The sequence below is a fragment of the Sander lucioperca genome, chromosome 22 (genome assembly GCF_008315115.2).
Source record: "Sander lucioperca isolate FBNREF2018 chromosome 22, SLUC_FBN_1.2, whole genome shotgun sequence".
In the NCBI taxonomy this organism is placed as follows: Eukaryota; Metazoa; Chordata; class Actinopteri; order Perciformes; family Percidae; genus Sander; species Sander lucioperca.
Genome location: NC_050194.1, coordinates 17,914,752 through 17,932,331, shown reverse-complemented (window position 1 = coordinate 17,932,331; position 17,580 = coordinate 17,914,752). Strand labels below are relative to the sequence as shown.

The window sequence follows — 17,580 nt, the reverse complement described above, 5'->3', positions numbered from 1 at the left end:
TCCATTCTTTATTTATCTCCCTCCCCTTCCTGCCGGTGTGTCAGACCCAGGGACCTCCTCATTTGGACCCCCGTTTTTTTTTTTGTTTTTTCTTTTGCGTTGGCGAATCACAAAGTGTTGGCATCTATTGCCTTTGTCATCCATATAAGCAAAAGGGGGGTCTGCAGAGGGGAGTGGGGGAGGGGGGGGAGGGAGGGGAGGGTTGCAGCTTTTAGAACCACAGACACACAGAGAGGCTTCATTCCCAGCCCAAAGACCCAGCCTAACGCATCCAGCGCTGAAGAGAAACCCGATGTGTGTGTGCGCATGTTTTCTCCGCCGGTTTGACGCGTGAATCAAGGCCACCAGGATTGAGGAGATACCGGGCCCTGCACGCTGGACCTCAACGTTTCATTTTCAAGAAAGCTGCTCGCTGGCATGCTGTGAGAATTACCTCTGCTCACCCAAGGCTTTTGAAAAATACCGATAAACTAAACACAGGTCGTATTACTGAAACAATCCTTCGGTCATGCTGCGCACCTGCCAGACCTCGGCTCCCGGACCGGACTGTTGAAGAAAAGACAGGCAACTTTTGGGGAAGAAGTTGCCATCAGATCGGTTGTTGAAGCAGGGGTGGAGGGGCAAACTAAGTCCCTCCATCGAGTAGAAGCACCTTTTTTTCTTCACATTTTCATCCTTGATAGGAAGGCGAAACGGCGACTTCAGTTGATTATCTGTCTTTCCTTTGCTATCCAATGGATATTCACTGCAAAGCAGACCCCTTCACCGCGATGCACCGTAAGTAGCTCAACCCGAGTTTCTCTGCAGCTTTTACACGTATGCGGATAAAAAATAACAAGAATGTATAATTTCTGCATTTTACAAAGGCCTGCAGCAGAGAGCATATAGCGAGTTGTATGTGCCAACAGCATTTTGGCGCATAAAAGCAGGCTAATAAACTGACATGCAGGCAAACATGGAAACATAAGGATCAGTGGAGTAAATTGTCTCCTCATATCTTATGTGTGCACATTTCAGCAAATATTCTGCTTCAAAATTATTTAGAAATATAATAAATGCCAACAATACTTCTGTGCACAAAGTAACGATGTGCAGGAATTAAACTTGTCATAGTAAACAAAGAACATGAGTTGGCAGGCACTTTGTAATTTACACGTGTATCACCCTCCAGCTTCCCGCGCAGTGTGTGTGTGTGTGTGTGTGTGTGTGTGTGTGTGTGTGTGTGTGTGTGTGTGTGTGTGCGTGTGTGTATAGGTCTAATAAGTCTTACACATCTATTATTCAAATGATTCAAATAACATCTAGGTCTGTGAGTCCAACTTAAGTCCACATACAGTGCTTGTAATTTGGTGAATGTGTGTAAATAATTGATGACCTCTTTGTTTACTAAATAATATGTAATATGAGTAATCAAAGCTCGTTCAATTATTTAAAATTACCGTGCAGGGAAAATGAGGGAGCTTGTAACTTAATAGCCATAACATGAGCCGTGGAGCTGCTAAGAAAACACGAGGTCTGTGTTTTGACTGTGACAAACTTTAAAGTAGCCTAGTCTAATAAATTCATTTTTTTTTTTTTTTTTTTTTATTGTTTTCAGAATTTAAATAGCAGTTATGACACAGACCGACATATTTATGGGTCAAGGCAGGTTGGACTTATTGTAATAATCTGCACAATAACAGTGTGACAGATGAAAAATCATGTGTTCAGCACTGAAACCTTGTGTTTTATTTTATAATAATAAAATAGGCCTACAATAAAGACATTATTGTAGCCTAATTAATCGTGATTTTAAAAAAATAAAGAGAAAATTGATTTAAACAGAAATAGGACATTTTTAGCTGCAATGTACACTTTTGTTTCATTAAAAGAATATGTAGCCTATATTCATTATGGAAACTTGGTTAACAGTGTTGTGATGATCTACTCTTTGCTTTCTCCTAAATCACCAAAATATCCAAATCCTCTTTTACCCATTTGTTATTTGGAATAATAACTAAATATTATTATTTGGTCAAATATTATTGTTTTGTCATTGTGCTGTATTTTATAAAACGTTTAAAAAATCAAGGCGCCTCCATGATGGCAGTAAACAACTTTCAGATTCCATGCAATTCAAAAATAATAATATAGGCTATATGTTTTATATGAACAGGTTGTTTTCAAACAGGAATGTTTATGTGTAGCATTTTATGCAGCCTTAAAGGCTCCTTCATAATACCATGAATGCATGTAAATTCACCTGCTCCATAGGAACAAGGAAACTGCCCTTGTGTTATTTAAGCTACTCCGTCATTTCTGTCAGCACTAGCTATTTAATTGCAAAGTAAACACACCTGCGCCTTCCTGTCCATTACGACTTTATGTAATGTTACGGTTGTGTGTGTGCTGCTGTTGTATCCCACGTAGGGCACGGAGGTGTGAACCAGCTCGGCGGGGTGTTTGTGAACGGCAGACCCCTCCCGGACGTGGTGAGGCAGCGCATAGTGGAGCTGGCCCACCAGGGCGTCCGGCCCTGCGACATCTCCAGACAGCTGAGAGTCAGCCACGGCTGCGTCAGCAAGATCCTGGGCAGGTGGGTGAACACTCTCCGGACAAGCCCTGCAGCCAGGTACACTCTGCTGGGTGCGACGAGGTGGATGAATATATGCACGATGTATATACAGTGGTGGAGGTGGAGGAGAGAGCTCAACCTACAAAACTCACGCTACGTTTTTAATTTCTTAAATAGGTTAAATTCTATTTTTAGTCGTCCTAAATTATAGATAAATAGCCTATTTTGAAGTTTACTAGAGTTCAGGTGGGCTTCTCCTCCATTTTTATATGTATATTGGTGTGTGTTGAAAGGATGCAATAGGGATTTTACGAAATGAAATCCTTGCCGTGCATTTATGCATGCGTTAATGCGTTTTTCTTTCATTTTTTTTTTAAAGCAAATATGTATTTGTTTTGAGACATCATGAATATTGCAAAACGACTCATAAAACCCTCACGTTTGATGTTCTGCTTAAAAGTTGGACTTTTGGAAACTTTCTTGTTAAAAAAGTAGTTCTCAGAAACAATAACTCTCCATGCTTGTAACGTATCATTGCGTTTAAAATGAATTTAGGCAGAACTACGTCTTCAATATTGCAAGCTATCATTGGGGAATACTATTGTTATTATTGCAGATACTACGAGACTGGCAGCATCAAACCAGGGGTGATTGGTGGCTCGAAACCTAAAGTGGCCACGCCAAAGGTGGTGGACAAAATCGCAGACTACAAGAGACAAAACCCAACCATGTTTGCTTGGGAGATCAGAGACAGACTGCTGGCAGAGGGCGTCTGCGACAACGACACTGTCCCCAGCGTCTCATCCATTAACAGGTAGGACATACAAATTAAAATATAACCGAAAGAAATAGATGCAAAATTTCAATTTTCAGATTTTTTTTTCCTTTTGTAAATTTAGTTACCGGAGCTGCGGGATGTAAACACTTGTTTACTAATGTATTCACTAATGGATAAATCATGTATCACAGTGTATCTGTGCTAAGCGCACCACCCACAGCACAATATTGTTAGACCAACTTTGAGCTTCCCGGCACGACGAGGCTGCCTGCGGTCTCAGAGGTGCAATTCAATCTTTCAGACCAAAGTCCCTCAACAATCAGCAGTACATCCAGGACTGAGTGAATCTGTCGAGATGAAAACCGATCAATATTCGGTGACCAGATCCCGTGGCGCTATAAAGCAGGCCAATTTTCTTTAGCACATCTAATGTGCTGGAGTTGCTGCACAGACACAGAGAGAGAGAGAGAGAGAGAGAGAGAGAGAGAGAGAGAGAGAGAGCGAGAGCGAGAGCGAGAGAGAGAGCGACCAACACTCATGGCTATGCAGGATTTCTTTTTTTTTTTAAAGAAAACGCAATTAAGGGGAAACAGATTGGCTGTCATTTTTTAAAATATTGCATCACGTGAAAATAAGGTGATAAATAAAAAAAAACATATTGTAGCAAAAACAAAAAAACCTTAAAAACCACTTCCTGTTTATAAATAAGGCTCCTGATTAAAATCCTAGCATTACAATTCGAGCTGATCTGTTGCTGTAGCATAATTATTATTGACGTAACATTATGGCAATGCATAAAAGTGCAGCATCAATTTTGCCTTGATTGTGGCTTTAAAACGTGACTATGACAAACGATCTGGTAAAATACCCATATTTAACATTTCAAAAATCATTATCTTTGCCACAAATCTTCAGTTTCCTTGAAGAAATTCTTTAACGCCACCACATTTATAGAGTGGCAGATACAGGAGGACCCAGGACACCCCACCCTCAACCCTTCTCATCCCCACCAGAGATTCCTGGTGATGAACTTTGGTTAAGAGGCACTGTTCCATAGAGCCAGCATCAGCATTACATTTTAATGAGCTGATGGGAGAGCATGGACAGCTCCACACAAGACGTCTTTTAAATAGAGAAAAGGTTGAAGAAAATTCATTTCATGCTTCGTGGCTGCTTAAAAAGCCCCATTTAAGGAGGCTCAGACACATGTATGTGATAAATTCAAAATGTACATTAATATCATTAAAAGAGCTCTATAAAGTTTTTTCAATTCCAATTAAAGCTTTCTATTTTGGACCCGGGGGAGGGGGGGGGGGGCTTTATGTGTCTTTGTTTATGTGGGAAATTAAATTGTGAATACAAAGAACTGTAATTCTATCAGCGAAATATGAGAGCTACTTTGAATTTCTATTAAGGCTTAATGCTGAATATTTTCTTCTTTTTTCGAAGCAGATTTCAATGAGTTGCTCTGTGCCACACACACACACACACACACACACACACACACACACAATGGAGCACAAACACACAAATGAAACACATTTGTTTTGATTCAGCTGGAGGTTAATATTTCAATACATTTCAATGAATTTCTGAAGGAGCAGTCCGCAAAAAAAACAACCTATGAAAACATCCTTAGTGCTTCAATCACTACAGCAGACTTTGCTCCAGATCATCTAATGCTACTTCAAGTTGTCTGAAAATCCCTAGAAAAAGCATCTTAAAATGTCAAAGACAAGTTTTCACTCCAGGTGTTAAAACAGGGGTTTCCACATTTAAGACAATTCAGAAGAAAAATAAAATGAAAGACTGGAGCCAAAGTATTTTCCACTTGAGTGATTCAGTCGTGGGTTTCTGTGGCAGACAGTCTGACCTCAGGACTGTTGACAAAAGAGGATGCTCTATTTAAACACCTTTCGCCTGCATGCATTATTAAATGCTACACAGATAGTGTTGTACTACGAGTCAGGGCCACCACAACCAACAAGTAACGCTACCCTGTTGGTAGACATTCAAACAAAAAAAAAAGGTCCTCAATGGCGCTCGATATTATTGATTCAGAAGGAAAGCAATTTTAATATTTCTTCAGGGGATTTTCAGCAACAGCCAGGTCATTAATTCATTCTCCCAAATTGCTTATTCAATATCAAGAACATGGATACCAAATAAAGTCTTTGAATTTATGTAGCACACACAAGTCAAGGGGTCGAATAACTGTTATGGGGAGAAGTGAAAAAAATTAAAACGTCAATATGCGCTCTCTGGAAAAGCTTGTTGTTAGGTAGCTTTGCCTCCAAGGGGAGTTTTCTTTCTTTTCTTTTTTTAATTTGTGACAGTGTTGGATTTATTCCTCTGAAGCCTTCTGGCACCTACAGTAACATCAATATCCAAATCAGCTGATGCATTTCTGAATAATGTGAAGAAAATATATAGTATTTTGGTTCAAAATTGTTATCTGTGGAGCTTTATCGGAGCGGGTGAATATTTCCATTCTGAAATTAAACATGCAAAGGAATTAGGAATTCAATCTGAATTGTGCAAAGAAATTAACCCTTAAAGGCTCCATAGTCCTTGCCCAACCTTTTCTCTTTGTGCTTTAACATATCTCACGTGGCATACATGATAAATAGTCTTAAAGTTTACAAATTATTGTGACAGCTCCCATTCTCCCCAAGTGACATTCAGATTAAAGGAATCTAATGCTGGCGTAAGCTTGTGCAAGGCAATAAGGAACTATTGCTTTCCTGTCACATATAATTTATAGCTTTCTATTTGCATCTGTTTGCCTGTGTGACTAATCCCCAACTTTTTCTCCCAAAGCCCCAATCAATACAACCTCATCCGCATTGGCACATGGGGGCCGCTGGTTCTACAGAGATGTTTGATCTGGGAAGCAAAGGGCTACTATAGGGCTGCGTTCAGCCCCAGTGAAACCCCCTCCACAGTGGGGGAGAGGGAGCGAGGGGGGAGAGAGCTGATTAGTGTGGGCCAGGTAGAGTCAGTGAAGCTGATCATTGAGGTGAATTGATGTGATTTCATGCTTTGTTTGCAATATCACTCAGACCAAAAGTGCAATGAAGACTTTTCTCCAGACCTCACCTTTAAAGTAGAACCACTGATCCCTTCTTGCGTATGAGTTACGTTTGATATCTTAATCACACAATATCTCCATAGTAGCTGCTGTGAGGGGCAGTTTGGAAATCTCTAGGCAGGAAAGTCGGTTATAGAAAATCAGCAGTGACATCTGCTTTTCCCTTTGTTCCCCAGGATCATCCGTACAAAAGTCCAGCAGCCTTTCCATCCATCTCCTGATGGGTCATCCCTGACACCAGGCCATACTATAGGTAATACTGCAGCTCACAGCATCAGCTTCAGCAGGGGCATCATTTGGCATCACAGCACGTACTGTACTGTAACATGCATGTATTCATTTTTTGTGTCATTTTTTCCCAGTACCAAGCACAGCCTCTCCGCCTGTAACCAGCGCCTCCAACGACCCTGCAGGATCCTACTCCATCAATGGGATTCTGGGAATTCCACGATCCAACGGTGAAAAGAGGAAAAGAGATGAAGGTAAGAGATTTTTTCTGTCTTGAGGAGAGAGAAAAAAAAACATAATCTCAGCTCAGGATTAGCATGCAGAAAATATATAAAATCCTACAAAAAAAGCTACAAAATTGAATAGATTTCTGTACAGCGTTATGCTATAAAACCCACTTTACTGAACTTGCAATTACAGTATTAAAACCTGCTTCAGTTCCAGTAGATGACCCTTATAAAACACCTACGTCTGAACTCTGTTACACCGCTGTGTCAATCTGCCAAAGAGTCTTTTGATTTGAAGACACGACCTCCGCTGTTGTCTCCTGCAATTAATCTTTATGGAAGTGATTAAAGGGCTTTAGATAATTACATGTCAAGATGATGTAGCCAACCACCCAGGTCAGTCAAGAAAGCCGCTGTAGCTCTGTGGAGGGCTTTTTTTTTCTTCTCCCTTTAACAAAAGTGGCTCCACTTCTGCTGCTGAAGTAGTAGGTTAGTGGATATAAGGGGGCTTGAGGTGATATAGATTATTGGTTGTGTAAGCAATAGGCTTCCTTAATGTCACTACATATGTCTGATGAGAAAGCTAAACAGATGCACTCATGGTACAAAGCATGTATAGGTATGGAGGGATGATGTGGCTGCTGAAAAGGGGCAGTTATCTCAAACTGGGTGGGGAATAAGTGCCTTATTTCTGCAGTGCTCTGGAATGAGAGCTAATCAGAGCACGGCAGCAGTTTACATAGCGTCTTCTTTGTTATGGCGTTTGTTGAGAAGCACGGGGGTTTGCGGGATATTGAGTGGAATTGATGTTTTATGTGCGTGCAGGGAGGGAGGGATGACTAATGACCTGTCAGAGGTAGATTTCCTGGCAAAGATATAAAAACCAGCATGACGTGGACATGGCAAATGACATAATCAAGTCTTTCCCTGTAAGAGATGCAATCGCGGAGGCATAATGCAAACGTCTGGTATTTTCAAGGGTTCATTTTCTGTCGTTCGAGGACCTCTCATATTAGCCAGGGTGTAATGTCTAGTCTCTGAATGATAGAATGCACACATTTCTATGCAGATTGCTACTGAAGGGCAAAGAGGTATTAAAGGGCATGGAGAGGAATAAGGTATGTGTGTGTGAGGAGGAGAGCTGGCCTGTTTTGTGGAGGTCTTCCAGGTGACAGCGCCATGTTTCTATGGCTATTCAGTCTCAAATGATTCCCCTGATGTGCTGCCATTTCTGTGATTTAGGTGCTCGGCCAGCATTACAGTGAAAGAGAAGAAAGCTGTGTGGGCGTGTGTGTGTGTGTGTGTGAGGATGTGTGCGCTTGTGTGTGTGTGTGTGTGTGTTTGCATCAGGGTAGGACTTGTACTGAGGGTGACGGAGGGAGCTGTGGTTCTTATATACTCTCTCAACAGCCAGCTGGTGCCTACCTGGAACCACAGGGTCAGGGATACTTTATCTTTCCAAAACATAAACCGCAGGCCTTGGCCACACACACACGGTTGCAAAAGCAATGTCTCGCCTCGAGCCACAGTTTGTGAGAATAGTATATTACATACGATGTTACCCTGTAGACACTATTGTCCTGTTGCTGTCTTCTCTTAAAGTGCACCTTACCCCCCCCCCTCCGAAATAAACTAATGAATTTCAAGATTTTGCAGCTGGTAGGCTAAAGTGTGCTTTAAAAAAAAAAAAGGGGGGCGTCGATGTCATTCAGGACTCTTTTATGTCCTCAGTATTTCAGATGTGAGGTTGTTGCAACCATGAGTAACTTCAATTTTGGTGGAAATTTTGGGATGCATTGTTGAAAGAAAATCATCACAGATGCCATATTTTGCCATAATTGCCATCAACTGTTTTAGGGGGTCTTCTTTCTTTGCTTCCATTCATGCATTTGTTTTGTAACATTTACATTGAAAACCCATCACATTCAGTCACACAAGAAATATGTCTGGAAATGATCAAATGCTATAACCATTAGCCTACTGGTTAGTCTTTTTTTCTAACCAAACAAGGCAATTGATTTCCAAGAATCTACAGACAAACCTTTGTATTGGGAAAATCCTGGCTCTGAAATCAAACAAATAGAAGTGAGAAGCATGTGTGTGTTGCCATTGTGGTGTTTTATAGTCATTTACGTTAAAGCAGTGGTTTTTTTAAAGTGCTCTTATTATGCTCATGTTCAGGTTTATAATTGTATTTAGAGGTTATATCAGAATAGGTTTACATGGTTAAATTTTTTTTAAAACACCATATTTTTGTTGTACTGCACATTGCTGCAGCTCCTCTTTTCACCCTGTGAGCTCTCTGTTTTAGCTACCAAGTGAGGCATCACACTTCTATTCCATCTTTGTTGGGAGTCTCACATGCGCAGCAGCTAGGTAAGGACAACTAGCCAGTCAGAAGCAGAGTATGAGGGCATGCCATGCTAGCAGCTAGGCGAGCATTATAACGTGTGTTACAAAGTGACGCACGTTTGTCATGGAAGTAAAGGCTGGACTACAATAGAGCTGTTTGGAGCAGTTTGTGAACAGTGTTTTCTGTTGGGGATGGTAAGTCCCTTTGGGGTGGACTTTGGGCTTTTTCACTTTGTAAACCTATAACGTGCACAAATAAAGATATATAACACAATAAAGGAAAGGGAAAAAGCCAAAAAGCATAATATGAGCACTTTAAGTCGAGGTCTATGTTTCAGCGTTGCCTTGTTTGCTATTCAGACGTATTTTGCTTCCCTCAGTAGGCAGTAGTCTATAGTCAGTTAATGCTTGGATTAAATTTCCTCACAGCACAGTAGCTTGCCTGAGCCCTATTTAACTTTGGTAAGCCCCATAATGATTGTGGCACAAACAGTCATTATCAAGGGTTGAAAACATGAAAAAATGAGCGAAGGAAAGGAGGGGAAGGGTTACAGAAGGGAGAGCGGTGTGCTGAAATGGATTGGCTGTGTAGCCCAGAGTATTTGTTTTAGGCAGTAGTTGTGGCTCTCTGCCAAGCAGGCAGACAGCTCCTAAGTTTCCAAGTCAGCAGTGCCCTTAAAAAAAGGCCCCCCATTACAGGAGGGATGTAGAGATAATGTAGTGTGACACACGTTATGTACACTGGGTCTCGGCAAGAGGAGCTTCAGGGACACAGGTGTCATAAGAGCCATTAATCTGCTATTGTCACATGTTATTGCAAATTAAAAGTAGCATGTTACACTTGGCAGCCATTGTTGCAGATGGACAGAGTTGGGGAGAGCAAGAGAGAGAGAGACCCCTGGAGATGGTGTTTTCAGTGACCAAGGCTGTCCGCACCTTTTACAAAGTGACATATTAGAATTTGCAATTCTGCAGAGAAAAGCTATTACCTCACAGATTAACATCCAAGTACCTCACATCCCAACTCCTCCACCCCCACTGCTTCTGACACTGAAAAGACAAAGGAGAAACTGCTTCTCTCAGGGTCAAATAAAAATCTGCCATACAGTGTCTGATGTTAAAGTACAACTCTGCTTTCATGGATGTTTCTGTTCACCTTCTTGTTATTAGTGAGCTGAATTGACCCGAGCAGACAGCTTGGAGGTCTGTTGAGAACATGCAGCGTCCGTGAAGTGTGTCCAGTTTTTAAAGTCATATCACAAGTCCTTTCAGAGCAGATTGAACAATCAGACCTGTAGATGATTCTTAATTTCAGCCATTCTGGTCGCTTTCTTGCTTTGTGTCGGGCTTTCTTCTTGATTTATGAGAGAAATACAGAGAGAGAAATTTCATGATAAGATGATCATCATATATTTCAAAAGCCAACAACAATAGCCAGTGGCAGTCAGAATGGATGTGATTCTGTGCTTCAGTAGCTGTTGAATTAATTATTTCTCATCTCTGAGCGTCATGAGGACTGAACCGATGTGTGTGGATGGAGATGAGTGATGGAGCGGGCCGCTGTCACACCCTGCTTTGTGTATCAGCATCTGTTATAGGGGGAGAGGAAGAATCAACACAGGAACTCAGAGCGCAGCAAAATGTCAGCATCTATGTGCAACCTCCAAATTAGATTAATAAAGCCTTTAAAAGCTTAGGAACATCAACTCACTGATGGCCGTCAGTAAGCAATGTTCCAAAATGTTTCCCTCTGAGTATTATGCAGGATCAGACGCTGCAAATAAGAAATATCTTAATTAGTTTAATTTATTGTTTGGCCTATTAAATGTCAGAAAATGCGAATACCACTTCTAATTTCTTTGTTTTGTTTGACCAACACCCATAAACCATCAAACATTTAAATTTACAATTAAATACAACTGAAAAAGCAGCAAATTCTCATATTTAACAAGATGCAAACAGAGAATGGGCATTTTTCAATTGATCGATTATCAAAAATGTTGTTGGTTATTTTTCATCAATTTACCATCCAATCCCTTTCAACACTAATCACAGATCTTTGGTGATGCAGAACAAACGTATCACAGTATTTCATTTATGTTTACATAATCAAAACATTTAATTAGACAAAACAAAATGCAGCTGAGTTCATCCAATTTGTTTTAATTTGATTTCATTTAACCGAGAATTGAATCAGGTGGGAAATTATAGCGGTGTATTATTGTGACATACATAACAATGTGTTAAGGGAACGAGAGTGTATGTATGTTGACATGTTATTTAAACAAGGAGCAGACTGAGATGGGGGGGGGGGGGTAAGCTCATACATCTGAGGGGGGCTTTCATGACCTCAAGGTGCCAGCTCACCTCCCCATGCCTCAACAGGAATTTAGAAACTCTATTTTTATAGCATGACAAACTTTACATTTTTATTCTGAAATCATTCTGTTCCTCTATTAAAGTCAGACTATTATTAAAGCTATACTATCCATACTCAACCTGCTCTTCAATCATGATAATGATTCTGTTTTTGTTTGGCGGGCAGTCAGACTCAGACTCCAAGTCCCAGAGTTGCTTTGACTAAAGCCTCCTGCTAGGGGTTGTGACCTCTGGGTGCCAAACCCGCAGAGAGGAGTCTGCTTTATAGAGCCGGTTATCTGATCTGATAGAGGCTGCTCCCTCGTTACCGGAGTGTTAATACAGACCGATGTCAAGATGAATACACTCAACTCCAGTGATGATCAATAAACGACCATGGAGCGGGACAAGCGTGTAACGCACCGACAAAGCCACTGTGGTCAAAGATTAGTATCACCGCCGCTGCATAATGGGCAGAATTCAAAATGTCCAAATGATGACTCTGACTTCTTGTAGTGACGAGAAGTGCTTATAGATACCTAACAGCACCTGAAAACTTTTTCAAATTGTAAATATTTCTATTTAACATAGAACAACATTTAAGCAAAAAATCAAAGTGAAAGTTGGAAAAAAACACAATTAGGTACAATGAATAAGTATGTAATGCCCAAAAACAACTAATCTGCTTTATCAGGTCTGTTGTTTATTATTGAATTCTGATTTGTGCATGAAAATACCATAGCAACAGGTTTTTCTGCCAAGTTCGAGCAGAATCATCAGAGTCATGAAATAACAGTATTCTTCTGAATATGCAAAAAAAAACATTGTTTTTTTATGTCTTATTGTAAGTGTCTTAAAATGACAAGTCCTTCAAATTGAAGGAAAAAGTACGCTGTTTGGAACTACATAGAAGCGTTTTCGGAAGACAAATGGGGAAGGAAGGAAAAGAAAAGAGCATGGTTTGGGTTTAATTGAGTACTTGGTTAAGGTTACAATGGTGGTCATGGTTGAAAGATACAAACGTTGACTGTCGGTAGAAAACGGAAACAGTTGACTCGTTTTGTTGACACTACGTGGCTCTATAATAACATCACTACTTCCTCCTTTGCTCCCGACAGAGAAAAGAGTCATAACTTCTACACGTTTTTTTGGGCGACTGATGCTATGGCTTTGAAAATGATTAATGATAATTCACTTGATTTACGCTTGACATAGCGTACAGCAACATAAACTTTCTAATTGTCACCAGAATCATCGTCATTACCAAAACACACGTTGCTTCTGATTTGTCAGCTGGGAGTAAGTAGCTGGGAGGTGTCCTCAGTCTGAGTGGGAGGAAGAGTATATAGGTTGACCTAGGATGGTTTGTCTTGTGTGTGGGAAGTGTATTCCACAGTGGTGAATGAAAAATATGGTGGTGGTGGTGGTGGTGGGTGGGGGGGGGGTATTGATTAGGTGTTGTGGCTTGGGCCGGCTGATGCAAAGTAATTAATGACTCTATTTGCTTTGGTAGCAAAGAGAACAATGGAGTTTGATAAAGTGACAAGCACCAGCTATAGTCGGTGAGGGCCTGAAAAAACATGCTGAATATTCACCTGTATGGACCAAATGTTTTTTTATTTAAATGTAGCAAGGAAAAGTTTAACCTATTTGCTTTCTTCCCAAGAGTTGGATGAGTCATTTCTGTGAATTAAATATGAAGCTACAGTCAGGAGACGGCTAGCTTAGCTTAGCTTAGCATAAACTAGAAGCTGGGGGGGAAAGTGAGCTTTAGGGGTGCTGGAAGGAATATGTTTTACCTTTGCAGAGAGCCAGGCTAGCTGTCTCACCCTGTTTCCAGTCTTAATGCTAAGCTAAGCTAAGCATCTCCATATACCTTCATATCTGACAAACATGATTGGTATTGATCTTCTCATCAAACTCTCACCAAGAAAGCAAATACGTATATCTCCCAAAATGTCAAACTTTCTTTTTTTTTTTTTACATTCTAATCCAATTCCATGTTATGAAGAATAAAAACCTATTTAAGCTAGATGAAGTTTTGAGATAACATGGTGGATTTTTAAAAAGTTAAGGAGCTCTGACAAAATGTAAGAGTTAATTGGTTTTCACTGGAAAGTAAAATACTTTCATACAGTGTGGAAAATGTTTGGTTTTCAACCCCCATATATATAGAGACGTAAGAGGAAATGTTGAGGTAAAATCAAGCGTTTCACAAGCTTAACGACATTACAGATGACACTGTGAGGGGTAAATGATTGTGATGCACCGATCCAACTTTTCTCTCCCAATACTGATACCTCAACTCAGTGTATCTCTCGATAGCAGACCAGTGATCTCTTTTTCCCATATTTAAGACATGTTTACCTCACCTGTTTATATTACCTTTATACCTTTATGTAAGGTACCATGAGGACAGGAATTACTGTGCCACTAAAAACTGAGTCGGCAGCTCGCTATGACTGAATGAAATGATAGCAAAAGCCTTTGATTTTTATAATGAAATCTGTCACATCATGGCCAAAACCCAGTCGACCTAATGAGATCAGTATCGGCACCGATAACGATCCAACATACTGTATCACATCGGTGCATCACTTGTAAATAAGTCATACATTCATCTGTGCAGTGAAAATAGAATAGTTAACAAGATATTGTTAGCAAACTCGTGATATTTATTGCTTGACATTTTCGCAGCCATCAGCACAATTCCAGGTTACACACACTCACACAGGCTCAGACACACACACACACACACAATCACTCACTCACTCACTCACACACACACACACACACACACACACACACTCTTTTATAGCTCAGAGTCGGGTTCATCCTCTGGCCTCTGCCGGTAAAAAAAAGGTCAAGCAGCAGAATAGAATGGCAATAACCCTCCCAAATGGTACTATCACACAGACATGATTGATCAATTGAATTCCATGGCAGAGAAAAATGTGGGATTAAGTAGAGTATTATACGCACAATGAGGTGAGGCATGATGTTCATTTCAAGTTCATTTCAGCTCCCTCTTGCCACCAGATCAGGCAATCAATAGGGGCCTTGCATATCATATATCACCACTCTCCCACTGAGGGGAGAACATAATCTGCCGCAAATTTAGAATGACAGATTTGTAAGGGAGCTGAAGCTTTCTGGATCCAGGGAGGAGACACAGCCACTGCAGCCAGGATACATGGAGGGGGTGATGGAGGGAGGAAAAAGGGAGAGGGAAGGAGGTATGGTAGGTTGGTCTGTAAAGGCTTTAAAGCGTCACACACAAGTGACAACGGGAAAAGCTAAGGCATCCTTCTCCCAACTGCCGGGTAATCAGGTCAGGAGTCAGGAGAAAATTCCTGTGTTTGGAGAGCAGGATGATTGAACCAGACTGTACGATTTTATTCAGCCTCTTGTCCTCTGCCGCTGTTTCCAAATGAAACCACCACACTCGCAGAAAATGAAAGCAGTATTGAATTGTGAAAGGGAAATTGTGTTAAAAAAAAAACTGCTCTTGATTTCAGCGAGCACCAAGAGGGTTTTGGCGAGGAAAGGAGGGGGAAAAAGGCACTATAATGGGCTAGCTGCTGCTTTCATTAATATACATGCTTGCCACAACATGTATATATTTGCAAGTGATGGTAATCCATCAATTACTAGAGGGCTTTCAGATCATGATGGTGTTACTACTGTGGCGGGGGGGGGGGGTGTAGGGATGTAGCCAGTGGCTCACTACAGCCATTAAGGAGTGGGAAAACCTGCACTCCATCCCTTTCTGTCCTCCTCAGATCCCCTACAGTAGGTGGTGCAGAAAATACATGAGGAGAATATAAAGTGCATAGATTGAAGTAAAGGCCAGCTTCCCGGGGTCAGTGTCTCGATTGTTGCTCTTTCTTCTTGTAGATGGTTCAGATGGTTCTGGCCCAAACAGTGATTCTCAGGGTAGTGTGGAGAGTTTACGGAAACACCTTAGGGCAGATGCCTTCACCCAGCAGCAGCTGGAAGCGCTGGACCGGGTCTTTGAACGCCCCTCGTACCCTGACGTCTTCCCCACATCGGAGCACATCAAACCTGAACAGGTTAGTAGCACTGCAACTCACCACTTCTGCTCTTTCTCCACATAATGTACAAGTAAATACACCCAAAGTGTGCATGCGATGCTGATTCTAGCTCAAAAAGAAAAACACCTTTGTCACAAATATTCCCAAACCTATACCCAGAAAGCTAATTAAACAAACGTCTGAGGTGTTCAAGCACTGGATTACAACCCAGCATGTATAATGCTGGAGGGATCACCAGGAAAACTCCCACACATTATTGATTTTCTGATGAAAAACACATTCCCTGTATCCCCTATAATTGAGAATAACAGTAAGGCAACATGAAATTAATCAATACCTAGATTTTTCCTCCATTTTTGCTGTGTTATTCAACGGCTGCTTCTTGCCTTTGTTGTTCATTTTCCATTTCAGTGTCATATTTTGATGTTTAATGACTGATGCAGTCTCGAAGGCTGCCTTTATTGTAACATGTATTCATGAAATGGATGTATGACAACATGTAGTATTCCTGCTCCTTCCTTCTGATATTTGAGCCACACTGGCCATCCATCCTCATTTCAAAAATTAAGAGGCATTTGGGGACCAGCCACCCCCCACGCCAAAACGACAGCAAGAAACCACCGCTTATTAAAAGCTCTGGGCTTATTACAATGGATAACCTTTATTTACTTTCATTATACTATTAAACAACAAGAGACTATTAATTTTTCCCACCGAACTACAAGTCGGACCCATAAAGCAAAAGCACTCGCCTAATTGAGTTCATTTTAATTTCTCTCCAATCGGGGCGAATTACGCAGGTGATAAATCAGTGGGACAGGCCTCACCTCCAGAAGAGGGCCTAATTTGCAGCTAATTACAAAACTGATTTCTACTGGAAGATCAATACCAAAACGAATTGGAAATGACTTGCAATCACAAAGAACGTCAGGGAGAGTATTAAAAGGCAGAGGGAAAAGGGTAAGACTAAAAAAGAGGGCAAGTAAAGAAAAAAGAAAAAAGGAGGCCAGGAACAGTCTAGAAAAATCAGGTTTAATTTAATGCAGTATTAATCAGAGCACTTTCCCTTTCATGGGTGCCTCATGTTTTTTTTTTTTTTTGTGGCCCTATTAGCCAGTGTCTGGGTTCTGTAGCGAGGCATTAAAAACCCATTCTGGAGATGCAAAACTCAATGGATTCACCCCTCCCACACTTCTGCTAGCCATTTGGTCATCCCTTTCAGACCTATCTTTTCAGTTTTCCCCCTTCTGCCCTTTATCTGCATGATAAAACGTCTGTTTGGCGTCTGAAGCCTCCGAGAATAGAGGAAAACATCCGACATTGTGCCAGTGAACAGTTGTAGCAGACAATTAGAGTTTGTCTGTGATAGTGGCAGACAAGAGCGGGGTCACGGGCGTCCCCCTGTGGGAGCGCGGCCCACTGAGCCACTCAGGCTCACACTGGGCTTTGGACAAACATTGTCAACACTCAGACTCCGGAAGTCTCATCTCATTAAAAGAACCTGCTAACATCTGCCATGAGTGTCTTCTAGTGGATTAACAAAAAGAAACCTGACAATGAGAGACAAGCTGGAAAGAGATTATTTTTAGATTTAGTATTTTTTGTTAAAGGGTCAGTTCACCAAAATTACAAAAATACATGTTTGGTTTTATTTCCATCCAGATAGACTTGGCTGTGAATTCTTTTTACTGGAACTACTTTCTACTCAGGAAGCAGTCTGTATTAAATCAGTTTTTTGTTGATTATCCAGAGTAACCAGGACATTATTTCTGGAAAGACATACTTTTTGGCACCAACTGGCCCTGGGTATTGAAAATCTCAACTACACCAAAAGTTGGCATCAAATGCCTGTCTTACTTTAAATCCATAGTCTTACTTTAAATCACATATACATATTTATATATATATATATATATATATACATATATACATATATA

General features: G+C 40.9%; 1 protein-coding gene across 7 annotated transcripts in view; it reads left to right on the top strand.

Annotated features, from left to right (window-relative positions):
- Positions 1-207: 207 nt before the first annotated feature.
- pax2b (paired box 2b) overlaps positions 208-17,580 on the top strand; it is a 31,835-nt gene continuing 14,462 nt past the window's right edge. For 2 of the 7 annotated variants that reach the window (XM_031315643.2, XM_031315644.2), the window contains exons 1-6: positions 208-777; positions 2,410-2,575; positions 3,171-3,368; positions 6,600-6,676; positions 6,786-6,905; positions 15,486-15,661. In XM_031315643.2, the coding sequence (XP_031171503.1) occupies positions 735-777; positions 2,410-2,575; positions 3,171-3,368; positions 6,600-6,676; positions 6,786-6,905; positions 15,486-15,661 (780 nt within the window). In that variant the 5' untranslated portion in view covers positions 208-734. Of the gene's footprint in view, positions 778-2,397; positions 2,612-3,170; positions 3,369-6,599; positions 6,677-6,785; positions 6,906-15,485; positions 15,662-17,580 lie in introns of all 7 variants that reach the window. The other 5 variants (XM_031315641.2, XM_031315645.2, XM_031315639.2 and 2 more) reach the window with 3 other exon arrangements.